This window comes from Stigmatopora nigra, chromosome 2 (genome assembly GCF_051989575.1).
Source record: "Stigmatopora nigra isolate UIUO_SnigA chromosome 2, RoL_Snig_1.1, whole genome shotgun sequence".
NCBI classification, from domain to species: Eukaryota; Metazoa; Chordata; class Actinopteri; order Syngnathiformes; family Syngnathidae; genus Stigmatopora; species Stigmatopora nigra.
This window is the reverse complement of record NC_135509.1, coordinates 11,340,788-11,367,150: the sequence shown is the minus strand read 5'-3', so window position 1 is coordinate 11,367,150 and position 26,363 is coordinate 11,340,788. Positions and strand designations below refer to the sequence as shown.

Genomic DNA, 26,363 nt, shown 5'->3' with positions numbered 1-26,363 from the left:
TGTTTAGTCTGTCAACCACTCATTTGCGTCAGAACAGTCATCTCTGGAGCTATTTTCACTCCAACGACAGTCAGCTTTTTCATGTCTGTGGAAAAACATTAGAGTTTGGCAACACAAACTGTGTTAAACACCTCAGGGTTAAACCACAAGACAAGACAAAGTATCAAGTACTGCTCCAAGCACATAAAAAAATAGGGTATAAGAAATTGTGGCAAACAATTGCTTTTCTGTTTTCTTTCATCCGTTCCTTTTCTGAAACGCATATCTTCACAAGGGTTGCGGAGGGTGCTGAAGCCTATCCCAGCTAACTACGCGTACCAGGCTGGGGACACCCTAGTCCAGAGACAGCTGGGACTGGCTCTAGCACCCCCCACAACCCTAATAAGGATAAAGCAGTCTAGAAAATGAGATGAGATGAGAAGCATATTTATTAAAGGGAAATACAAGGCAAGATTCATTGATTATATGTAGTTTTTAAGTTGCATGTAACTTATGTGGTAATATTGTTGTAGTAGCCCCTCGATGGTGTTGTGGTTCTTTTGCCTGACTTGAATCTTTATTCTTAATCTATCTTTTGTCAGACAATATTGGAGTAAAGACCCTGACAAATAATGATACAGCATTTCAGGGGACACTTAACAGCATCATTGAAATCTTATGGCAGTGTTTAAGTGGCAAACTGAGAAAAAGTTTATAGATTGCATTTTTCATGTTATTTAGCTGGTGTGAATTAGTGATGACTTCACTTGTGCTATCGCTTCTCCACAGCAGTCAACATGAATTCACACTTTGATGCCATTTTATTTATCCGGAGGATGAAAACACTTCCCCGGATGAAACGCTTATGGAAGTGACAAAATAGTGGAGACTAAAAAAAAGTGCGTTAGCTTCACGTGGGTTGTAAGCAGACTAAAACTAGTGGAGAGTTAAAGTCTTTCCGAGTTGTTCTGCTTAACAATTTCGAACTGCAAGTGAACTCTTGTGAAATGACACATCCAAATAGATTTGAGTTATGAGAAATCAAAGTCTTCCTTAGCAGCCCTTGCATTTCAAAATGGAAGAGCTCTAAAATCTGTCCACAACTTTTTGGAGCTCTACCACTCGGTCATTTCTAAAGAATTCAGCTTGACGCAAGTTCCCTGTGGAGCTATTCTGGCCACATCCAACCGAGGAGACCTCGAGGCAGAACCAGAGTCCGCTGCAGGGATTACATTTCTCATCTGGCCTGGATATGCCTCGGGGTTCACCCAGAAGAGCAAGTCGTCGTGACAGGGAAGATAGATGCGTGGCCTGCAGTAGCCTTGTGCCAAAGCAGCTCAGAAATGTGCATTGATTAAATTTCTTGCCAGCATGCAGGTCTGAAAACCAAAAACCTGCTTTGCAAGGCTGTTAAAACATTTGTTCTGATTGGGCTTTTTCTCATGCTACTGCGTAACAAATCTACCTTTAAGTACAAAAAAAAGAACATGGACAGCAATTGAGTAAAAGAAACAACTCTTGGACAAAATCAGTAAAATTATTGTTGAGGCACAGAATTTGAAGCCACGTTTGTGACCAACAGAAAATGTTTTACTGACTGCAAAACCAAGAGAATCAGTGACTGTTAATAGTGCGAAAATCCCGCTGAGTCTGTGGGTAACTTTTAGAAGAAGTAAAAATCATGATTAAAAGAACAGGAAAATCTACATAGTCGTTTTTGAAACTTTTCATGCGTTTCTGTTATTTTTCTTGTTTTATTGCTCTCTTTAACTCAGATTTAAAAGGGTGGCTACATTGTTAACAAAGTTAGTTCTGTGACAAGATTTTTAAACTTCTGATTCCATTTATTGTATGATGGAGGAAAGCAGTGGTATTTCGATAGATTTTTTTTTAATTAAAAGGCAACCCTTGTACAGAAATAATTCGTTTAGAGATTAAAAATGGTAATTTATGCAACATAACATTCTGAATAATGACTGTAACTATTCATTAATTCATCTTCCATACCGCGGATACTCGTATGGGTCGCAGGGGTTGCTGGAGCCTTTCCCCCACTCTTTGAATACCTGCATGTTAAACTTGGTAATAGTACTGAAATGGGAACATACTGCCAGCACTATGAGTTCAAAAGGATAGGAACGGCTATCCTTGTCAGTTGCAACAAATTAGTTTAATGATGACATTCAGCTCAGATTTTGCCTCATTTTTTCCTGATTCTCAGGTTTCATTATTGAATGTTAATGTGTCTTTACGATAAAAATGAATGCACGTCACTCTCACTAGCACCGCTATATTTTACAGCAGTTTATCCCAAAAACCAAACCAGATCATTTGTCACTTGATCAAAGCAGCCTTCCGTAAATTGTTTGGATCAAAACAACAGTTTGGGTTACGTACTGGCTGCTCCACATTCTTCTATGTTCTGAGTTTATTCTGCTCACTGCATGGTCAGATGGGGGAAAAAGTAATTGGTTATATCAGTGGTGTTGGTGGTGTACCAATTTCCTACACAACACGTATTAACCGATTGAATGTTTGAGGACAAAAAAATAGAACTAAAATGTGTGTGGTACATTCGATGTGAATTCGGTGGTAAATCCAGCCTGGTAAAATGGATCTAAAACTGTGTTTAGCACTTTTTTGAGTTGTATTACCAAGAACATAACTACTAGTGCTCACTGCAGTCCTTGCTACCGAATTCAGTGCCCCCCGAGGTGATGGGGTGTCTTTAAGTAAAGGGTAATGGACTATTTTTTTTCTATTTCAGATTTGTATGTTTCTTTTTTCTGGAGATCTAGTAAACTTTGTGCTGGAGTCTTTCAAAAAGTTACATAGCTATCTATCTGTCTTCAATTTTTTGTCTAGTTTTTCTAGTAAGTTATTATGCAAGTAGGTTTTCTTCTCTATTCAAATCCTTACTAATTACACATAGTTAAAAGTTACAATCTCTCATGTTCATCAATCAATTAATAGACTTGAAATGTGCTTTTTGGATTCCTGTTGCTGTGCACTTTCTTCTTTTTGGCCCCAGAGACTCTGGACATACGTAGTACTTTTATTGTCTCTCACACTAACTGGATTATGCAACCTAAACTGCACCTGGTTTTTAGGGGTAGTATGGTATATAGTATTCTTAGTTAATTTGACCCCGTAGCTATATTCGAGCTGTGCAATGACTTCATTACACTCATTCACTTTGAAGAGAATTTAAATAAATGATGTTGCATATTAAGGCATGTAGGACTATCAAGGTTTGTTTGAATTAATGTTGTATTAATATGTATAGAGGGCAAATGTCAAGTGCAAAGATTTCCAGACGCTTGGCGAATATCTCATTAAGGGCTAAAAAGCAGACTTCATAACAATCATTGGCTTGGCTCATCCGTCACGTGTGACTGTATGCTTAACTCTGAGATCAATGAGCTGGAAGAGTGATAGGAGTGGCTGAGATGAAGTGGATGTGAAAAAGATGTTGGCATTTTGTCCTGATTAAAGAAAGAGCTAGATGATTCATATGTCCCTTGTGTTGCCCTTGCATCATGGACTCCCAGACACCGTATAGTACACAGGGGCTGCAGCTTGCAAATAAGAATGGGAAATTCAATTCATAGACTATACTATAACAGTTGACTTTACCATTCTGCATTACATTTTTCACTGAAATGATTAAAATATGAATAGCTGTCTCCATTGTGGCACTAACATCACACACTTTAAAAACCTGGGAAAACCAATTAATTTTTTTATCCTAACCTGCTTTATAATCCTTCCGTTCCACAGCATGGGGCGAAACGTGAAACCGGATGAGTGAATGGTTGTGGGATGTCAATGAAAGAGCAACATGGTTTTGAGTACAAAAGTCGTGAAGTACTGTAAACTGGGACGGAATAAATCTATGGAATAAAATGATAGAATGCATATTGTCAGGCCATTGTCAAGACCCCCTACCCAGCCCCCAGTCTTCTACATGGACTCATCAAACAGACATGTTTGTCATTACAGCTGCTTGCAACATATTTTAAATGGGACTCATAGAAACACAAAGTGATACATTCTGTCCTTTTAAATCATGGTGCAGCAAGAAAATGTGAATAAAGGAGAGTGCGAGCAAAACAAACACAAAGGGAAGCATTTAGAAGGAGTTATGAAGGAGCCCCACGCAGATTTGAAAACAAATCTCAAAAGATTCGCGAGTGAGTACTTCTAAGGAGGTCTTGGGAATCCAGCTTGTTCAGATGCATTTGGAACATAAGCCTACATACTATGTGAAGTGTTTTGTTACTTTCTTGCTGTCTTTTCTTTTTAATAACCTCTAGATAGTTGGTTGAGACATGTCTATGAGTTGAAAACATATGAAGTTCATTAACGTTTAAGGGGAAATCTAAAATGGACACTGAATGATTCATTATGTCCTGGGAGCTGGAGATCTCTTTTCATCAAACTCATCATTTTTCAAATTCAGACTCCATAATTTTTTATCCATCCATGGTTGGTACTGAGGACTCCTGCCCCAAATAATTAATGCCCCGTTTCCATCCATTTTCTTTACCGCTTTTGCTCATGGGGAGTTGGGACACAGCTGAGTTGGAGCCAGTTCAAGCTGACTCTGGGCAAGAATACAGCCTGAACTGGTTGCTGGCCAGTAGCAAGACACATGACAAACATTCCCACTCTCATTCATGCATTGTCTTATAGAATAGCAAACACTATGTTAAATGTCATAGTTTCAATTCTTATAGTTTCTTCATTTTTTTTTACATTTTTTTTACGCATTTTCGCTATGATTTTTCACTGTCCGCTAACCCAGTTGAAATGGATTGGTCATTCACAGTTGTCAATGGAACATAAACACGATCATTGACTGCCAGCCCTCTCAGTTGAAATAGATTAGATGTCAGTCACCCTTAATGGCAGAAAATGAGTTAATTTAAAATGTATGTTCTCCCTGGGCTTGTGTGGGTTTTCTCTGGGGGACTCCGAATTCCTCCCGCATCCATAAAGCATGCATGTAAGCTGGTTGACCACTCTCAAGCGCCCCTAGATATGAGTGTGAGTGTGAACGGTTGTCTGTCTCTTCGTGCCCTGCAATTGGCTGGCCACTAACGTGGGGTGTCCCCTGCCTGGTACCCAGCTGGGAAAGGCTCCAGCACCCCTGCAACCCTTGTAAGAATAAGTAGCTCAGAAAATGAATTAAGTTTTTTTCCTGCTAAGATGGTAGCTGAGGGTACATTAATGAGAAACAAAATTAACATTTTTTTAAGGAAATGGCTGCAATGCCATAGAGAGTTGAAAAATCTTAGGGAGTCTGAATAATTTCCCCACACGATGTGGAATGTGAAGTCAAAAAATTGAGGAGGACTATTCCAATACTAAAGCCATGCTCAAACAGTATAGGAAAGGGTGGAACACCGCTGCCCCCTAAAGACAGTTGATGTAGCAAACAGATACAATAATGCCCTCACTGTGTCTAAGGCCATAGACTGCTCTAAAGATGAGTGTGTCTATTTGTCAGTCGTGAATCCTCCCAAAACAGGAATCCCTTTGTTTGGAAGATCAGATTGGTGAGGGCCTGGCTGAGCTTTACATGTACACGAAGAAGTAAGAACATTGTTGCCTTGTGTGTGACAGTGAGGTGTTGTGTTTAGTGGACCTACATAAGAATGAATGATCATCACATTCTAATTGATGTCTGACTCCCTCAGTTTACATGTCTAAATCACAATATGTGTTTACGCCCGGGAAAGTGCAGGTGTGGAATGCCCCCCATCTATATTGAAGAAAAAAAACATATTATTTTCTTCATTGAATACCACAAGTGCTGCTATAAATACACACCATCATGACATTTGAAACATCATGTGTGCGAAAGTCACAGTCATTAAAATAGCTGAAACCTTGGTGAGCAGGTGTATAGATTTTCTTAAATGTCAGGCATACGTTTAAAAATATACGACAAAACCTAAATATTACCAATTGATCAGATTTTTCTGAAATAAGATTATGCCAGAGTTTACACTTAAAAACATGTGTGTGCAACACACAAGTACAGTATGTCAACAAAGAACTGTAGTAATTAAAACACATGTACTGGCCAAACAAACACTATAAATTTAAGTGAGCTATCAAATCCAATTGGTTATTTTGGGCTAATTGTATTTGCATTTGTCACCACATGCTATTTTTTTTTTTATTAAAAAGGCAAATGTTTGTTAACACAACAACACACGAAAGTGCGTGGCCCCACTTTACAAATCTATAAGAATGGATTTCTAAAAATATGCATATTTGAAGAATCATTGCCCATTCTTGACAAATATAAAATAGAAAAACAAGATCTTAGAAAACAAAACATACAGCATGTGGTATATAGTAGCATTCTTCACCATTGGGATTTACAACTGCAAATTGCTCAAGTGCTGTTGATTGGTAATTGTAAATAGCAGGATTAATAGTGAATAAAATAATGGGCTTCACAGGGAATCTTCATTGAACAACCACAGAGATAACTACAATTTATTATATTATAGTATATTAAAGTCAAAACACAGTAAGAGTACCATTCAACATGTGGCTCACACGACAAACATAGTATCAGTTCCATCCACCGTTTCGGAGCCTTATTTTATACTATGTAATTTGTTAATTTATTTGATCCATTCAAATTTGTCATGCTTATTAACACATCTAAAACTTTCATTTTACAAGGACTTTAAAAATCAAATTAGGTTGACTCGCGTACAAATAATCAAACCCCTTCTATGATGATTACAGTATTGCACCGATCAATTTAGTAGATTGTTGTTCATGTAACCAGTTAGCGATCCCATTCAAATAATTAGAGTCCTGCTATTGGGTGTACAGTACTGCATTTATCAACTTAGATAGCTAACTGGTTCAAGTGAGGAGCCTTGTATCGTTTCAGTTTCTAGTTGTGCCAATAAATCAAATTTCATTGCTGTGACCATTCACTAAAAAAGCAATTTGTCTTTTAAGACTCGCGGGAAATGATGGACCGACACTTAAGAAAGAAAAAAAATTAACAGTACTGCTTACTTTGATGTAGTGATGATCTAAATATTTTTTACACTTTAGCTAATTCATCAAAGGATACTTTGAGGGTTCCTTCTGTTGGCAGTTCCTCCACCTAACTCATAAAAATCGACATTTCACAGCATCCATTCCACCCACACATGCCCACGGAAAAACTACAAGTGCCTGAAAAGGAACAAAGGTCTCTCAAGGGCATCTTTTAACTAACAGTCCTTTTTATGGTCTTTCGTTCTCCTCCCCCTCCTTCACAACTGAACACCATCAATCTAACCAATTTTACTTTAATTTTAGTTCTCACTCCATTAGTTTCGGGACATAACGCAGCTCTGTGAGAGAAAAGCAAAGGGAAAATCAGCAGAAGAGGGAAAAAAAGACAAATAAAGTTTGGCTCCTTGGAGACATAAAATGTAATTTCACAGTCAACTTGCTGTGATGTATTATTTCACAACAATGGGGTGTGGGCTGATATGAGCCCTCATTGGCACCCGCACAAAGCTGTTAGAACATCAGCAATGGCTCCTCGGGGAACTCAGTGCTGTGTGTCAGTAAAATCACCCCAAAAATGCCAAATGCATCATAGTGAATCATTTCTAATCCATTAAGAAAATGATTGAACTATGCCTGTCATGATACATGATGATACCAATGCTAATTTTTCCCTAACTTCCGATCCATTTTTCTCTCCAAAAACTGTTTTGCCGATAGCAATCTGATGAATATTTTTAAACCTGTCAAAATAATAAAAAGTTAAAAAAAATAATGCAACTAGTAAGTATTTTTTGGATTAAAGTAAGCCCTGCTGGCTTCTCCTCAAGAAATCCTGTTTACAAATATTACAAGGTGCTGTTTTTATTATAAGTTTCTAAATGGAAGTTATCCCTTCAGTTTTCTTGGCAATTTCGTAAACCACAGCCAACACAGATCTGATTTTGTAAAGTTCTGTTTATTGTTTGTGACAATTTGACATAACATACTGTCAAAAAATCTCATTGGCTGATTTTGATGATGACCAAGGTCCAATCTGTGAGCCCCTCCTGTTCAAATAAATTAAATGCCAATTTGAATGGATTCTTTTACCTTTTTTTTCTTACATTTTTGAGAGGTATTCTTGGTTCAAAGTCTCAATTCATGTGTGGAAATAAATAGTTATAATAACAGCAGGTGTTTGCAGGCAATAAAAAAACCCTCACACTCTCCTAGTTTTATTTATTTATTTGTTTTTAAGAAGACAATGCAACCAAGTGTAAGAATAATTTATTCCATTAGCTGTACAGCCTGGTTTCTCCTACCTACTTCACCAATACACTCAGTATATTGTATCAAGATGTAAGACACTTCTTAGATTCAATCCCTCCCCATCAAGACAAGCACAGATGCAAAACAATAATATATACTTAAAATAAGAGAAAGGCAAACCGTATCCTCTAATGTGCACTCACCAAGCTATCCCTCAACCCAACATTACTGTTTTATCATGTAAATGATGCTTTCAAATGCATACACTCTTCTTTTTCAGAGTTTACTGTTCTTTTGAAACTGGGACACCAATCCAAGAACTTGATCCGAAGCCGTGATGACTTTATTCTGCAGGTACAGTGCACTGTTTTTTGAAGTCTCGTTCAAAAAATAACGATAATTCACCATGATGCCACAGGAGTTTGCCACTCCCTTAGGGCTCGTATCAGCGTGCCAGTTAAGCCGCCACATTGTAGCGCCATTTTGAAGGTGGAAGTTGGCTACTTGGTTAAGTGCGTATCCCCTCCTCTTCTCCCCGTAAAGATACCAGGCACAGAGTCGCATTAGAACGGGTTCCAGGAAACAAGAGAGACGTTCTGAACGCATCCATTCACTTGTGGCTATTAACTTACGAAGGGCATCAGTGGCGCTATTGCCCTGAGAGACGTCGATTGTTTGCGCCACTTCCTGCCACTCCTGCTCAGAAAGGAGGTCCAAGCCACGGCCTTCTTTTCTATATTGGCTAAGAAGGCCTTGGAGCCACGAGGAGAAGCCTGGGATGGGGGATAGGCTGGAAAACTGGGTCAGGTGGGGAAACTCACTCTAGAGAAATAAAAGCAAACGGAGAAAAATAATGAGATATTACCCATCATCATTCTCAAAAGTCCACCTCAAACAACTGCGATTTTGGTGGCAAAACATAAGAAGAAATGCTGTGTGCTTTGACTCCTGTGTTATGATCCGGCAGATGGAGATGGATGATCTTCACTCCTGCCCATCCCTGGTCTGTTCTCATCCTCAGCCACCATTTGGACTTTCCCCTTCAATTTATTGCACTCCCGCCTCCCATTTATTTGCACACAGACCAACTTTCACCTTTTGATTGCGCTTTCTTATCCTTTTTCTTTGCCCGTTTTGGCAAGCTGGCACCTTTTTTGATAAGCTAGATGTGTGATGTGGCAGAAGTGATAAAAGCAAGAGATGAAAGACATCCCTCAGAGAGTTAACTTTCTTTTTGGATGAATGGTCCTCAGTGTTGGCCTTCTTTTCAATCAGAATCCAGTCAATAAAAGGTTCTTCTTATTTGCATATCACAATTTTCCATGGCTTTAACGCCTTTTTCATTTTAGGAATCTTGGCAGACAAGGCTGACAAAAATGCCGTCAGAAGTAAAAACTAGGGCTGTACATTACCAATTTTTACGATAATACAATATCAGTTCTTCTATATTGAAAAGTCTGCTATAATACAATTTTGATTTGATTCATACTGTCTTATAATGATGTTTCATACATTATCCTGTATTTTTGTGACCATATTAAAAGGTGTAGTCTCAGTTTTGGGTGCAAATTTTGTATATTTAAAACATACACGCTAATCATTCTTCCACCAAGCCATCTCGTATGTTTACATTAGTGTGACTGCAGTTAAAAAAAAACGAACCCTTCTCACAGCCACTTTCTCATTTTCCTCAAACGCCCACCCCATCTGATTTTCCTTAACACCCTTTCACGTCTGAATGGCATCATCAGTCATGACCACCTTTTCTTTATCTCCAGTGTGATGGCAGAAAATTCACCCACTTAGTCAAGCGAAAAAACCCATCGAAGTTACACAGCGACATGAATAGAAACTGTATCAAATCAAAAATCATGCCTTCTTCTTCCTATTATACAATGTTTTGAATTGATTACCAGAAAACACCCAATTGCATGTTCACAGTCACCAAATAAAATTAATTATTGGAAGCAAAACGATACAATAAAGAAAAATTTAACCGCTTTTTAAATTTAGGGGTTTGCATGTTCACAATTGGAACCAAACTATCATTTGTGAATAGAATGATGCATGATTCTGATTAATGGATGCATCAATTCGAATCATGCATATTCTTTGGCAAGAACATTTACTCATACCTTCTGTCATGCCAATTACAAGAACATGCATAGTGCACCCACCTGTAGTTCCCGAACCACCCTCTTGATTAAATAGTTTCCCAGCTCAACACCTTGAAGACCAGCTTGGGTGGAGGAGATGGAGTAGAATACTGCTGCGTTAACCTTGTTGGCATCCTCTTCCAGATCATGGGCAGAAATTTCTCGTACAATACTCTAGGCAAGAAAGCAATATTTCTTGTAAGACAAACTTAATATCATTCTTTGTTAAACTTTAATTTCACTATTTTACATGTAGGTTTATCAAAGTTATGTCATGAAAATACTTTTCGGCTAAAAAACTGCTACAATGTTTTGGATGAACACAAATTGCCAAGGCCAAAATGGGTATTTATTTTGGTCAATAAGGTGGTATTTAAAGTAATCATATACAGTATTTCTATTAAAGAAGATCTTTTGAGCAATTCATAATAATTTAATATGACAGTTTGGACATGGTAAGCTTAAAAACATTCAATTACAAAATTAAAAGGATCAAATGTTATTGAGTTATTCAATTTGTTTTTGTTAATAATTTTGAATGATTAACTCAACATGCTGCCTGAGGTCAATTAAGCTATGAATTTATTTTTCAGTGCATTCAAATTAAGCAGACATGTTGGCGACACTTTTTTAGTTGAGGGAAAAAACACTTTCACTGTACAGCCTTTTTAAATCAGGATTGTCAAGGTAAGTAAACCTGGTGTGCTTTCATTGTTATGTAACACATTTTTCATTATATTTCATTGTGTGGGAAAATGAGAGGCATTCATTATGCAGCCTTTCAATCTAACCTGAATGTTGTCCGAGATATCTTCGGTGAGGGCCACATGCAACACAACCAGCGGCTCCCCTGGCATGGTAGCATGAGTAAAGGCATAACAACGACGGTATGGCCCCACTCTGCGCTTAAGGTCAGCCCAGTTCCTAACAGGATGCACTGCCTCATACCTGAGAGAAGATTTGTAATTAATTTCTTTTTTTATTATTTCCCAAGCTGGGATGTGTGATTCAGGTATAGAATTTTCTGAAGGACACCTAAAATGAATTGAGGCGGATGATATTTGCAGTCTTACTGGCTGATCTTTTGTAGAATCTCACAAGGAGAATGCCAGGTGATGCGTTCAAGTCGGAGTAGACCTACAGAGAACCACTCGGATAGCAAGCTCTTTAGTGTTCCATTGAGATCCTATGAGAAAAAAAAAAGATGAGCCATTAGGAATTAATTCCCCACTCCTGCCCTAGACTGGTCGCCAGTCAGCCAGAGGGCACACAGGGAGACAAATGGCCATTCACACTCCCAATGGGGAATCGAGCCTGCGCCTCCCCATACCCAAGTCAGGCAAGTGAACTACTACACTACAGGGTGAGTCCAATAAACCCAAGTTATCCTGCATTATTTCCTGGTTTATAAAGTACTCCATACACACTTAAATATGTGGCATGTGAAAACTGATGGGGGAGTTATGTTATGAGTAATGATGTATTTGGGCCGTTTTGTTTACACATGAGCCTCTTCAATAAAGAAACTTGCCATTTGAAAAGTGGTGGGCCTAATACTATTCGAAGGTCACACTTGATTTATTGCAAACACACAAGTTTGAGTTTACACATAGTGCTGTAACGTTGAGCTTTCAATATAGTGAAAGAATATATTTTGAGGACTACTTTAGTATGGTGATACCTTTGCCCTAGTAAAATGTGTGTCACAGATCCGCCACGGGATTCTTTCAGGAGGGGCAAAAAATAGCAAGTCTTGTGCTAATGTAACCCACACCAGTGACTGACGTCATAAATACAGTCAGCTGAGAAGCCTGCATGATTTGTTTAGAATTTGAATGCAGATTTAACAATATACAAAAAAACATCAGCCACAATGCACGTGTACTAATCATTGTGATCAAATGGATTGAAAGTATTTTCAAAAATGCATTGATTTGTGTTGCCAGACATGGATACACTTTCAGTAAGCTGAGTGTTAATGTTATGATGTATGATTCTTTCTGAGATCAGAGAGGGGTTAAATCTCATTGTACTAATATAATGAGGATCTCATTGTACTTGTATAATGAGGATCTCATTGTACTTGTATAATGACAATAAAGGCATTTAATCCTAACGTTTGGACAGCAACTGTTTAGCTTATTCAATGATCAAGGCTGGAACTGGGGGAAAGGGCATTGCCCCAGGAGTGGGCCAAGTGGGGGCATGTTATGTTTTTGGCCCCTCACCCAATAGTGCAGCAAACGACACTCGAGTTCTGCAATCAACAAAAGCAAAAAGAAAATAAATCTAACCTCACACTTAACTGCAAGTCAATGACAACATGCAATTCCCTATTTTTGACCCTTGGCAGTTCTCGTTAAAAAATGTCAACAAACAATCTCCATGGTTTTACCCTCAAGTGCGGGCTGTCACTACTTTTGGATGAGATGGTTTCAAGCACGTCCGCTCGAAGATCCACCAGGAACTTCACTCCCCCTTCCACACGACTTATGTGGTTAATTAACTGTTTATAACGGGGAGTCAAACTATATCGAAGTCTGTCTTCGACCTGCAAAATGGTCGCTAGGTCCCTTAGTTGGGTGTCCAGAAGCTTCCCAGCAAACTCCGAAGCACTTTTATGATCCACTCCAAAGTCTCGTGACAGTTTCCCTAGGAAATTAAATTTCTCTTCTCGCTCAAGACTTCTGTAAAAGTGCATAAACTCTAAACTGTTGGCTTCTGGAGGAGGGGGACATTTTTCCCTTGTTTCGTATGTGGGTAACGGGGACACGACCCTTGCCAATAGTTCCTCCATCCCAGTAAGGCCCCCGGTTGTTGGCGATGACAACTGACGACAGATGCCGGAATCCGACGCCCCCAAAGCGGCCGTCAGGACGGCTCGGTGTCGCCAGCACTTAAGACTGGCCCGAGAAGCGAAGATCGTAGGTCGGGATAGCATTGCTGGGAGGGAGCAAGACTTGTTTAGGGATACAACCACTCACACGTAGAACGTAACTGTTTCCGGGTTTCTTAAAGGGACATTGCGTTTTAATGTGAGTGGACGGTGATTCTTTTAAAAACTTTTCTGCTGTTTCATCTATGGTATTCTTTTCTTAAATGTTGTCTGCGACGTCCCCTTTAATTAACGTATCCCTAAAAAATGTGAGCTTCAATGCAATACTAATGTCTAAAAAGATGTTCCTTGATTTTTTTTTAAATCGCAGTTATTTTGAAATTACTTTTATATAATCATTTCTCTAATATATATGCAATAGTTCTATATATCTATATATGTAAATATAAATTAAAATATAAAATATGAAAATGCAGGGTGCCATTAGCCTGTCCAAGTTAACAATCAGTATTTTATTCACTCGTATTTAAAACGTGAACAATTATTAAAGCACTAGGGAAAAAATTAAACTGTTATCTTGTCTAACCTGGCAACCCAGTGCATCCTTGAGCCAATCACAGTTTCACCTGGCATTAGCATCTGCTTCCACGTTGTCCAATTACCAGAACCGAAGCGAGCCTCAAAGAGTGTCCGGTTTTACCTTTTGGTTCTGCGGTCACGTGTGGAAAAAACGCTAACCATTTCAACATACAGCATACAATTGGGTCGAAACGGTGATTGTGTAAGTAAAATCCCAATTTTATAAGGTTTATTTAAAGGTGATCTGATGCTGAATGAAATTGAACGCTTGATGTAAATAATTGGCTCACAAAAGTACTAATAATTGGTGGGATCTTATGCTAAAATATTCTTCACACTGTCTAATTCTTTCTTCATCCTATGTGTCACTTGAAGGATCTTGTGAGAGATGCGAGAAGATAACACCCCTAAAGAGGAAAAAAATGGAAAGCATAAAGTTACTAAAACGAGAACGCTAATACCCTGTGATGTTGATTTCACTGGAGGTGAAAAGTGAGTAAAGTTGGTTTCATATTTTTGTTTAAAATTGCACTTATTTTTTAGTTAAACCGAAATTATCTTGTGAATCGTGCAATCTGCAATGACCCATTAAATAAAACAGCACTTCAAATATCACAACGATTTAAAAACTCTAAAATATCAGAATTTAAAAGCAATTTGAACATCTGAAGTGTATTTGTGGGACTGCCCACATGGCACAATGTGTTCAGTTAATCCAAAATGAAAATTCTAATTTGTATTGTGACCTTGATAACTGCAATAACTTCACAGTGAAGGTGAGATTTCATTCAATTATTATAAGTAGCTGTCCTTGAAATCCTAATTAGTTGGTAGTTTTTTGAAGCATTTTCCTCTTATTGATTGTTTGTGAGTGAAAGCATTTTTGTTCTAATGTCAAGGGTTTTTCCCCAAAGAGGAAAAAACTCACCTGTGGTTCAAAAATTTGTAAATTGTGCAAAAACATGAGGAAAAAAATGGTGACCTTAATGCTGTAAATATTTAAAAAATGAACTGCTCTATTACAAGTCAATAGGTCAGCATTTGAGTCCTACGGTAGAAAATGTCTTACAACCCAAAGGTTGTGTGATTTATGAACTGCTCTGGTGACCACGTCAAAGTATGGTATCTTTATGCAGAATACCCAACCCCAGAGTGGGGGGGAGTGGTATCAAAGCATCTTAATGATAGTAAAGTGCTGTAGTGAAAGTCCATTTATTTTATGCCTATATATCCTCAGTTCAAATGTATATTCCAACTCTATATTCTTTTACAGTAATGGAGCTGGGTCATAATTATAACCCTTTTTTCTTGCTTCTCAAGTGTATAAAGGTTACCTCTGAAAGCTCAGCGAAGGGTACTTGTGTGACACTGCTTGACTAATTTGTGGCATTTTACTACATTGGCTGACTACGATCCCAACTAGACCAAGACATGAGTCTTAACTAAGGCTCCTTTTAAAATTAAAATAATCATCATCAATTCATAACAAGAAGAAATAATAAAAAGAATAAAAAAACTTCCCTCCATACCAAGAGAAAACTATCTTTAATCACAAGTTTTAGGTAACCGGCTTTTGTTTTAATTAATGCACACAACTCCTAATTTTTCTGTTTTTCATGTGATCTCTAGTGCTAAGTCAACAAAATCATCATCAAGAACAAATGGAAAGATCAAGAAGGTAAATGTTAATTGTTTTCTAATGTGTAACATTCAGCGATTGATTTTCATTATTAGGAAGCAACTTATTCTCGTCAGGCTAATAAAAAAACATTTACTGTAACCATATATTACCCCACTGTGTAAATGCTACAACCAAATCTGGAGATCTGGAATTTTAGATTGGAATAGCGTTGTATTTTATTTATTAGCATAATCATGGAATGTATTTCACTGAGCTTTGATCCATGTCTATCTGCAGGTTAACACACCAAAGACGGAGAAAATTGAAATATCTCTTAATTCCAGGTAAAGTAAACAATTTTATTCTCATGTCTTCCTATCTGAGTTTGAATAATTGCTCAAATAACTAAGACAAAGTGCATTCAATGCATATGATTGAAGAGTCCAGTCTTTTTACAGAAATAAATATACTCTGCATCGATGCTGTCTTTTCAGCAAAGTAATAAATACGACTGCATGGTATGAGTAGTTGGACACGCCACAGGATGTTTGCTAGGAAGGCATATGATGGAACAAGTCTTGCTGCGTCAAATCTGTCTCACGGCTGTGTTTTTTGTCTCGTCAATGGCTTGTTTCTTGAAAGTAGTTTATCATACAACTGTATGAAAAGTGGTATTCAAAGGCAAAATAACATGGAGAAAAATTATAGGTACTCAAAATAGCGTTTCTGTTTAATGGTTAAGGTATAATTCAGGGGGTTAGTTTATGTTGTTTACAATAGATCTTTCTGTGAGAGTCCTACATTTCATATTGACTATAATTTTTTTCTGCAACTTGTCGCTTTTTTTATAGCTCTTGAGCTTTTTCTCAATGGTCTGTATTAGCCAAATTATGGGAACATCACATTTGCATTGTGTCAATTGTATTCGTTTTATGCCCAGCGAGCATGTGGGTTTTGCATTTAATAGCTCTCCTCCTAACTTGTTTATGATTCTTCCTACATCTCACATTTCAGCAGTTATCTTCAAATATGCACTATATCTTCAGAACTTGTTTTTATTTAGACTTGAAAGTGTCATTACTACCAATTTAAGGTTGGGTTTAATTTTATGTTCATACCCGATTTGGGGAGTTATTTTCATAAAATGCACTTTTCCAAACACCCCTTGTTAAGACGAGCCTTTTGGAATAAGTTTTACAAAAAGACACAAACAAAAAGGACAGAAAGCACATGTAATCCCTAGAATATACCCGGCATTATTGAAATGCCATATATGACTGTCATTGTCTCTGGCCTAATGTTATAAGGACTTTGGTCTCATTTATGTGTAATAGAGAGGATGACCACTGTGACTTCACCACAAAGAAGGACGAGGGAAAAAGAAAGAGAATCAAAGAGGAGCCTGTCGAAGTTCCCTCCAGTCACAGACTAAAGTAAGTCAATGTTTGGCATTCTTAGCTGCCTTGTTGCCCTTCCACACTTAGGTATTTTACATACAGACCTGCAGAGATGACAATCACTAAAATGGCCATGTCTGAGTCTGGACTTTAATTTGATCAAATTATATATGTTATGAATATCATTTTATTTAATTCAGTAAGCACTTGATGTCCAAAACTGAAATGAATATCTTGATATCTGCTGAATAAAGTTACCAAATAAGAGTATTAACAATCTACCTGTGTGCGGATATGACAGCGAAAACAAAAAACATTCAGTAGAAGAAGAAAAGGATGGAGAACCGTTGAAAAAGAAAGCTAAGAAGCTACCCGATAAGGTAAGTCTTTCTGCCCACTTCTATCTGTCACCTTCAGTCATAAAAAGTGTCGATGCTGAGGGCATTTTCCTCTACTCAGGGTGTGAAGCCAGAGGAAATAAAGCAGCCGGTCTCCAAATCTGCTAGGAAGACAAAAGAAGAGATTAGGGAAGCAAAAGAATTGAAGATCAAACTGAAGGAAGAGGAGGAGCAGAAACGCTGGAGATGGTTTGAAGATGGCTCCTCTCAACTTTTATTCAACCCGGCCCCATGTTATACACACACAGACGCACACACACACACACAAACACTCACTGGATTGCCTATTACCATTGTCAAGTATACCCTCATATTTTACATCCCATCAGGTGGGAAGAAGAGAAGTATGAAGATGGGGTAAAATGGAGGTTTCTGGAACACAAAGGACCCTATTTTCCGCCTAGCTACCAGCCGCTACCAGACGACGTTCACTTTTTCTATGATGGTAAGTCTGTCCATCACAATGTGCAAATGTTTTAATGATGCTGAAATTTGTTTACTCTCCAAAAAGCAATCGCACAATTGCAAGTCAAAACAGAGTCATTAAATGTCGATTTGCAATTATGTCTGATAAAAGTACATGGAATGTTTCAGTCATCTGCATTCATACTCAAATCTGTGATAGAATGATCAGGATTTTTGCAGTGCAGGTGGAAATCCTCTTTAGCCAAAAATGTTCGAATCATTCTTTTTTTAGTTTGAGACACTAGTTTAAGTTAGTTAGTTTGAGAGTACCTGGTGTGGGTTGAGAACAGGGTCACAATAGATGTTGGAGTTTTATTATGAATTTGAATCCTCATTCTACCATGTCACTTGCATTAGGAGTGATTTGTATTAGTGAATTAAACACCTTGGTTGTATGGTTGTTATTAACTGTAAAAGTGTTATTTATGAGAATCCATCACCTTATGTTGCTAACTCATTGTCCCAACAAAGTGTTTTTTTTTTTTTTTTTTTGTATTTCTACACAGGTAAGCCAGTGAAGCTGAGCCTGGCAGCTGAGGAGGTGGCTGTGTTCTTTGCTCAGATGTTAGATCATGAATACACCACTAAGAAGATTTTTCGGGACAATTTCTTTATGGACTGGCATAAGGTAAATGGAATTGGTTGATTAAAAATTAAGGGTCTTTTGCTATACAAACATCTCTGACATAGACAATGTACTCTACAGTATTCTATCTCTCACACTCTCACTCGTCTCTCACTTTTGCTCTACGTGCGTGTTTCTGAAAGTAGCCGTGCAACTAGTGAATATGCATTGCAGAAAGTGATGCCTATGGCAAGCGCTGCAGCACTTTCTTGTTATATTTATGTGCTATACTTCTTTTGAGGTTTCAGAACTTGGAAAAATTATAATATCTATTTTTATTTATCATGTTTGAACATCGAAGAGTTTTGTAACCTGAAAAGTTCGTATGTGGAATCACTCCTAAGTAGAGGTACCACTGTATATAGCGTTAGCTTGACAACATTCCCAACATTAGAGGTTGCTCCCTTTGACATTTGTTCTGTAACTGCTTTTTAGCTCTTGGATGATTAAAAAAAACCTTCTTTTGGTTTCAAGGTTTGCGTAAAATGTATTGCTTTACTTTAATATTTGATTAATATTAATAAAAGTACTATAACTGACATTGGTGTCATTCAGGGAGTCTTTTGTGCAGGGTAAACGATGCGCCAAGCCTGGGGGGGTATCATGTGGAATTAATTTTGTACTGCTTTGTGCTCGATGCACTTTAAAATATGATTTGTGTGAATGTACTGATATGCTAATCCATACAAGTAGCTTCTTTGCATAAGAACAAATCCAATTAAACTGTTATATTAGAGACGGCAAAAAAAAGTCTTCTCGCTCCACTGCCTTCAATGCCAAACCTCTGTCGTTTGTCACTCATGCTTAGATACAGTGGCTGACTCGATGTCCGTGCAGAAAATGTTTCGCAAGTGTACATTGTTGTGTGTTACACTTGTTCAGGTTTAGCATTTTGAAATAAAGTGTAGATTTGAGAAATGTCATGGATAAGAGATAAAACTAAAAACAATATTTTATTTAACTGCAAAAGTAAATGCAATTTTAATTCTGTTTGTCTGACGATATTACGTTCATGTTTATACGTATTGTTTATGGCCATTTATGTATATATTTTGTCTAATATATGTTTCGGACATTCTGGATTTTACAGTTTGAAGATCATAAAAGCCTCATGTGGTCATGACATTTTACTTTCCACCAGCAACATCTGAGACGATCCATAAAGTGTCCATCAAAAGCAACCCTTTATTCATGCCCTGTTATCCCTCTCCTTTGAAGTGGGGAAGCATTTGAGCATTAACTTCAGAAAGTTGAACATTTAAAGCGCAGTTGCACTCCCAAACGTGCAGAAATGCCATATTGCCTTTTCTTTCGTATCAGTCACTTTACATTGTCACAGATCTAAGAAGGATCTAAAAACAGATTTCGAATACACTGGCTTTTGAAAGGATCCCGAACTTTTTTAAAACCCTATTTTAAACCCAACTACCCTTTTACCTTTTACAGGAGATGACACATGAGGAGAGATTGTTGATTCAAGATCTTGACAAATGTGATTTTGGAGAGATTCATGCAATGCATAAAGCCAAGGTAGAAGAAAAGAGAAACCTAAGCAAAGAGGACAAAAATGTGAGTTCCCAATCCAAATGTTATTATAATGATGTAATGTGTCACATGGCAAAATTAATAGACTGCACTGCATTAATTGGCTGTGTTTTGCAAAGCAATTATTAGTGATAAAATACGATACATTTTGAGTTGTGTACTAGTTTGTTCTGGTTAGATCGCCATGAATGAAACCACCCTGAACTGAAGGAATGCACATATGTACAGAAATTCACGCTAATTTTTTCTTTTTTTAAATATATTTTTAGATTCTCAAAGAGGCTAATCAGAAAATTGTGGACGAATTTGGCTTCTGTATGCTAGACAAGCACAGAGAACGTATTGGCAACTTCAGGATTGAGCCTCCAGGGCTTTTCCGAGGTAGAGGGGAACATCCCAAACAAGGCATGCTGAAGAAAAGGATCCGACCTGAAGATGTCATCGTCAACTGCAGCCGGTGAGATTGAAGCAATGTCTATCCATACGTGTGGAATTGATGTGACGAAATGGGAAGGTTGACATGATGAAATACTGGTAGTAATTTTAGTGTGTGCCAAAGTTGATAAAAGTAATATTGTTAATGACGAGGGGTTAGCCTTGGCCTAGTTCTGCCCCTTCCTATACAAAGAAAAAAAAGAATTATTGTGTAAGCCTATCAATAGAAGATAACCATAATACAAGTCATAGGTGTAGAATGGTATTTCTGTCAGATTTTTTTTAAAGTATCCAATGAGGAGGATTTCAGTAGATTGCATATTGAATACTCATTCTTTCATCCTGGGCCACAGAGAATCCTGCATCCCTGTGCCTCCTCCCGGTCATCGTTGGAAGGAAGTTCGACATGACAACAGTGTGACGTGGCTTGCCTGTTGGACAGAAAACATCCAGGGGAACATTAAATATGTCATGCTTAATGCCAACTCCAAACTCAAAGTTAGTTTTCTTCTTTTTTTTTTTAACAAACATAAATGACATGCATTCTGTTATTGCTTCATAGTTTGCATTATTATTTGGGACAGTGCTACTTTTTCTTTTTTGTATTTGCACATGCTTTTTGATATCCTCTAATCAATCTCCATTACTTCTGCTTTTTTGATTGAAGGGTGAAAAGGACTGGGAGAAATATGAGGTTGCTCGCAAACTTAAAATGCGTGTGGACGCTATCCGTGAGCAATACAGTGCTGACCTGAAGTCCAAAGAAATGTTTATTCGACAGAGAGCTGTGGCTGTTTACTTCATAGATAAGGTGTGAATTGTAGCTTCAGTATATGAATCAAATATTGTGAATACGGAGTTCTCCGTTACTGCACACTATCAAAATAAAACGGTCACATACATCCTTCTTACCGCTCAAGTCTAATGCAGACACAAGTGAGCATACTAAAGAATCCATACCCTCAGTGTTGATAACCTTGAGTGCCTTCTCATATGACAAGACAAATTACAAAATGCTAGATTCTGTGGGTTAAGTGTGTATTGGTATCGATTAAAATGGTATCGATGTTTTCATTTCTCTTGACTCATCTCTTATAATAGCGATATTCAATTGGATTGTTTAATGAAAGCATGCCTGTTGTTTTTATATTAACCTCTGCATTTTCTGACCCGAAAAAGCTGGCGCTGAGAGCAGGTAATGAAAAGGAGGAGGGAGAGACTGCAGACACAGTGGGCTGTTGTTCACTACGTGTTGAGCACATCACACTCCACGAGAAGCTGGATGGCCAAGAGTTTGTTGTGGAATTTGATTTCCTGGGTAAAGATTCCATTCGTTACTACAACAAGGTTCCCGTCACCAGAAGGGTAAAAACAACAATGTTCTTCAAATTTTTTCATCTCTGTTTTATGCCAATTGAACCACCACTGACCAGTACCTTAGAACTTTCTTTTTTTTGCCACAACTGATTACACTTAAATTAAATGCACTAGCAGAAAATGGGGTTAGGGGGGTTCAACAACACGGTTTCTACTGAAACACCTAATTGCTTTATATTAAATACTACATCCAATCTCTTCCTGGTTCGGCCCCAATGTCAAACTTCAGAACCCATTGTGGCATGAACACAAAAGTGTGTGGTGAGTTGATGGTTATATTGTTGTTTTTTGTGTTGTTGTTGTTTTTTTTAAGTGCATTGGTACAGATGTGGCAGTTGGGAAAATGCTGAAGAAATAATATTGATTTAAATATTTATATTTCTAAGAGATGGAATGGATAGTATATACTGTAACTCTAAACTGCTAAACTTGGCACCGAAGATTGAATAATGTCTAGCCTGTGAGCGGTCAGCACACAGGGCTGTTTTTGTTTTTATTTTTTTAGATCTGGATAGTACATCTCCAAATTTTAGGATATTTTTTTTCCACTGTTGTCATAACCAAATTCATGAAAGTGTATATGTTTTACCAGGTGTTTAAGAATCTTGAACGGTTCATGCAAAATAAGGACCCTGTGGATGAGCTCTTTGATCGTCTCAATGTGAGTATCTTGATTGCCTCTTTTAGTACTTTTTAATTCATGTGTTTAGGAACTGTGTTAACAACTATAGCAGTGGTAGAATAAATAGGATTGATTGCATTGTTGACCTCAAAACAAATGGTGTCTTAGATTTCATAATAACTAATTAACCAGTTAGTTTAGACAACAAGGAAGGTATAAAGAAGTCTAGCTTTGGCAAGAGGGATCTTAAATACTGGCAGATAAAACAAACAAATAATTGAAACCCTTTGATAGTGAACATTTCAGGCGGATGGATTGTGTCTCATAAAAAAAGGGTCTTTTTCAATCTTAATCTGCAAGCTGCAGGAAACAGATTTCTGTGGTTATTCCATCCCCAGGATGCACCGCTTCTCAGGGAGGGTTGTTATTTGCCATGTGAAAACATAACCCAGGCTAACTGATTGTCTCATCACTGTGAAAGCAGGAAGCTCTTATTCACATCTTGCAGTCCAGTACTGCTGTCAAGCCACAGACAGGTGACCCTGTTTTAAGTGCTTTGACTGCTTAGGATCACTTTGTTTCTTTAGCACAAGTCAGTTCCAGGTGTTAGAAGTTGAAGTGACATTTTGTAGCAAAATGGTTAAATGAATCTTAAAGGAAATAATTTTCATAAGGCACAAGAGTTGTCTGCTTGAGAAAAGATTAGAGGAAGGGGAATTGAAGTCAAAAGTACACGCTGCTGCTGCTTCTGTGTAGCTGCTGGCTTGTCAGAAAATGTCAGGTTATGTTGAAGGTGGCATGGTAATGGCTGCTTTGGGCGGATCTGATTGACACGCAAAAAGGCCAGGCGAGGAAAAGCGAAAGAATGTGTTGAGAGGAATGTGGGACAAGAAATGGTAGTTGATGGCTAGACTTTAGAAGACAGCAGAGGGATGTTAAAGGCCTGAAATCTGATTGGTGACTGATTACTCTGAGATAGTGATTAGATTGTCGTTGAGGTACCCAATCAGAATTAGCCCAAGTACAGTTGCATAAGGTCAAATTGATGTGCAGAGTAAATACTTATAGTCAATGATATTGTCTGCTTAGACCTATAATTGAACCCCCTGCTTGAGGGCGGGGGGCTACGGGGGTAATCCGTTATCAAAGTTGAAAACAAGGTTAAAATAGTGTATTGTTTTTGACATCATTTGCAATTAAAATGGAATTGCCAGCAGGCAGTTGATTATCTGAAGTTGGAAATTTAGAACAACAGTAATGACGAGGTTGAATAAGGATTCAGGAAATGATCTGGCTAAATGCGCATTTGTGCATCCAAGGAGTTGTGAGGGCAATCGTGCCCACTTCTCAAACTCTCATACGCCTTCATTAGCATGGGCAACTGTAGAGATACGACTTGGTCGCTTATTAGCAGCGTACGAGCTTTAGTATCTGTGTGTGGGTTTCCTTTTTCGTGTGAACGCACGTGAATGTTTACATGTCCAACCACACGTTCTCCATTTAATAGGATCCAATGAATGCAAATATTTGGCCTTAGACAGCTGGGTCCTAGCCACGCTTTGAATTAACTGGAGTTCATCATTATTGCGATCTGAATCTGAATAATTTATTCTTTTGCCAGACCTATAATGACCCACAAGCAAGTACTAGCATAGGGGCAATGCAGCCTTTCATCCCTGCTGTGGTGTTGAAACTCCAGCCAATGACTGACTACTGCCTATAACCCCACAAACTTGTTATGATACCCACAGAGTGACATAGGACTGAATGCCTTGTACTTTTTTAATGGAAAAGAATGGCTGCAAATGATGAGGTTTCTAAATACCACATTGCCATCTAGTGGGTGGTATAATAAACAGCTCTTTCATTTGTAAATGTAATGACTAAATGTGTCTGGTTCTTGTACCACAGTACTGTTGAGCTTTGAAAGTGTTGTCCTATTCCATGACAGACCATGAAGCTGAACAGGCATCTGAGTTCTCTTATGCCAGGTCTGACTGCAAAGGTTTTCAGGACTTTCAATGCCTCCATCACTTTGCAGCAGCAACTTAAAGAACTCACAAATGGTAATTACAGATTACAAAACTTTTTTTTCTTAAATTTATCACTAAGACAGACAAACAAGCACTCTTCTGATCAGACTGGACTGTTTGACAGTTAGGTATAATTATTAAAATGCCAATTATTTTTGGGCCTTCTCCAAAGAGTCAATGGAAACTGAGGTGGAGAAGCTGCTGTCCTACAACAGAGCGAACCGAGCGGTTGCAATTCTCTGCAACCATCAACGGGCGCCGCCAAAGACCTTTGAGCAGTCGATGGTGAACTTACAGGCCAAGGTATGTTGTGTGGCCAGTGGGCTTGGGATTGGTGTCAGTTTGTGTGTTGCATTCCCTTGTGACATGTTAATGTTATTTGCAATATTTCCATTTTATGACTGGAATGTTTTTCCAAATTCTCTGCATATTTGTTAGAATCCAGGGAATGTCATTGGTAGTTTGAATTTGATTTTTTTGTTTTGTGCCTCCAATCTTGAAACTTTTCTGACCCACCTTGTGTATTGCAAGTTACAACTTTCTTCATCTGATTAATTCAGATTGATGCCAAAAAAGAGCTGCTGGCTGAAGCCAAGAAGGAGCTTAAACAATTTAAGAAGGATACCAAGGCCAAAGGCAGCTCGGACTCCAAGAACAATGCGTGAGTATTGCACATGACAATAATTTAGGGATGAAACTCTCAATATTCACATTGGCCTACCTTTCACCAAACTGTTTCATCGCAAATAAACTATAATAATCAGGCCATTGGGGAAAAGACTCAATGATTGTAGCTGCTAAAAATGCTTCCTAATATAATTTTGTGAATTGTTTGCAATTTTGGATACAAAGGCTGCTGAAGAAGGAAGCAGCCGTGAAGCGCTGTATGGATGGTCTTCTCAAACTGGAGGTCCAGGCTACCGATAAAGAGGAAAACAAGAAGATTGCACTGGGGACCTCCAAGCTGAATTATCTTGATCCACGCATCAGTATTGCTTGGTGAGTCAATGAATCAAACACTTAAAGGTAGAAAAATAGGTCTCAATTTGTCGGTCTCTTAATGAAGTCATTATTAGGTCCTCATTTTTCATTAGCTTAAACAACATCAGTATGTTGTTTATTTCATTGTGGGATCCAGGAAATGCACACATTAAAAACATTCCATCATCCTTCATAGACTTATGAATGTAGAAATGCTTTTAAATCATGAGTTAAACTCTACCCTGACTATCCAATGGATCGACCTTAGTTCCCTTCTGAAAATCAACTATATATTTTATTCAATAGCTAGAGAGAATTGACTCTTGCGTTTAGCGTGTGACATCCAGCAATAATAGAAGCCTTGTTAATCTTTTGCCCTCTGGAGTAGTGACACAACAGAGAGGCAATGACATTAATCATCGTTGCCATTCAGTGGCGGACAGCAGCCATGCACGTTGTAAACAGTCTTTAGCAATACACAAAATCACTTGTTGTAGTTTCTCAAGATTATCCAGTTTTCTGATTTAATTCAAGGACCCTAATTTGTTAATCATTGTAAATGTATTTATTATAATACAACTATGTTCTCCTCCTAAGCACTTGATGCTGTAAACTGAACAAAGCAATGTTATATGTTATATTTCAGGTGTAAAAGAATGGGGGTCCCTATTGAAAAGATCTTCAATAAGTCCCAAAGAGATAAGTTTGCTTGGGCCATCGACATGACGGAAATAGACTTTGAATTCTAATTGCTGTTAGGGATTAGAGGTCTTTCTGCCATTAAATTCAGTAAGATGTTCTCATTCTATTATTGCTTCTTGTGTAATGTTCTGACATGAACAAGGTATGTTCATTGATGTCATTTTCTTTGTATACTTAATATCTATAAGCACTACTGTTGCATTTCCTTTGTTTTTATTAAAGCTTTCTAAAATTCATTTATCTCAAATGTATTCCAGCAAAACACCCACTTGAATTGCAGTAACTTTACTGTACAGAGTGAACATGTACCATGCAAGTAATATTCT

General features: G+C 37.9%; 2 protein-coding genes across 4 annotated transcripts in view; one reads left to right on the top strand and one right to left on the bottom strand.

Annotated features, from left to right (window-relative positions):
- LOC144212180 (DNA topoisomerase I, mitochondrial) overlaps positions 1-26,273 on the top strand; it is a 36,169-nt gene extending 9,896 nt beyond the window's left edge. The window contains exons 2-21 of one of the 3 annotated variants that reach the window (XM_077739840.1): positions 8,546-8,619; positions 14,212-14,328; positions 15,466-15,514; positions 15,755-15,801; positions 16,792-16,890; positions 17,156-17,234; positions 17,314-17,441; positions 17,582-17,697; positions 18,224-18,345; positions 19,789-19,911; positions 20,157-20,344; positions 20,676-20,820; positions 20,990-21,133; positions 21,502-21,687; positions 22,292-22,360; positions 24,273-24,387; positions 24,527-24,657; positions 24,915-25,015; positions 25,207-25,353; positions 25,982-26,273. In XM_077739840.1, the coding sequence (XP_077595966.1) occupies positions 14,225-14,328; positions 15,466-15,514; positions 15,755-15,801; positions 16,792-16,890; positions 17,156-17,234; positions 17,314-17,441; positions 17,582-17,697; positions 18,224-18,345; positions 19,789-19,911; positions 20,157-20,344; positions 20,676-20,820; positions 20,990-21,133; positions 21,502-21,687; positions 22,292-22,360; positions 24,273-24,387; positions 24,527-24,657; positions 24,915-25,015; positions 25,207-25,353; positions 25,982-26,084 (2,196 nt within the window). In that variant the 5' untranslated portion in view covers positions 8,546-8,619; positions 14,212-14,224 and the 3' untranslated portion in view covers positions 26,085-26,273. Of the gene's footprint in view, positions 1-8,545; positions 8,620-12,822; positions 13,457-13,822; positions 14,039-14,211; positions 14,329-15,465; positions 15,515-15,754; positions 15,802-16,791; positions 16,891-17,155; positions 17,235-17,313; positions 17,442-17,581; positions 17,698-18,223; positions 18,346-19,788; positions 19,912-20,156; positions 20,345-20,675; positions 20,821-20,989; positions 21,134-21,501; positions 21,688-22,291; positions 22,361-24,272; positions 24,388-24,526; positions 24,658-24,914; positions 25,016-25,206; positions 25,354-25,981 lie in introns of those variants that run through there. The other 2 variants (XM_077739849.1, XM_077739831.1) reach the window with 2 other exon arrangements.
- mlycd (malonyl-CoA decarboxylase) lies at positions 8,227-13,426 on the bottom strand. The gene is made up of 5 exons (XM_077739861.1): positions 12,817-13,426; positions 11,495-11,607; positions 11,213-11,369; positions 10,443-10,595; positions 8,227-9,087 (listed from the first exon to the last, which is right to left on the bottom strand). The coding sequence occupies exons 1-5, from the start codon at positions 13,360-13,362 to the stop codon at positions 8,542-8,544; spliced, it is 1,515 nt and encodes a 504-aa protein (XP_077595987.1). The 5' UTR covers positions 13,363-13,426; the 3' UTR covers positions 8,227-8,541.
- Positions 26,274-26,363: the final 90 nt, after the last annotated feature.

Coding starts and splice junctions, on each gene's coding strand:
- mlycd (XM_077739861.1), bottom strand. CDS start 13,362: ATGCTATCCCGACCTACGATCTTCGCTTCTCGGGCCAGTCTTAAGTGC. Junction 11,370..11,494: donor ATTCTACAAAAGATCAGCCA/GTAAGACTGCAA, acceptor ATCTTCTCTCAG/GTATGAGGCAGTGCATCCTG. Junction 9,088..10,442: donor GGGTGGTTCGGGAACTACAG/GTGGGTGCACTA, acceptor TTATTTCTCTAG/AGTGAGTTTCCCCACCTGAC.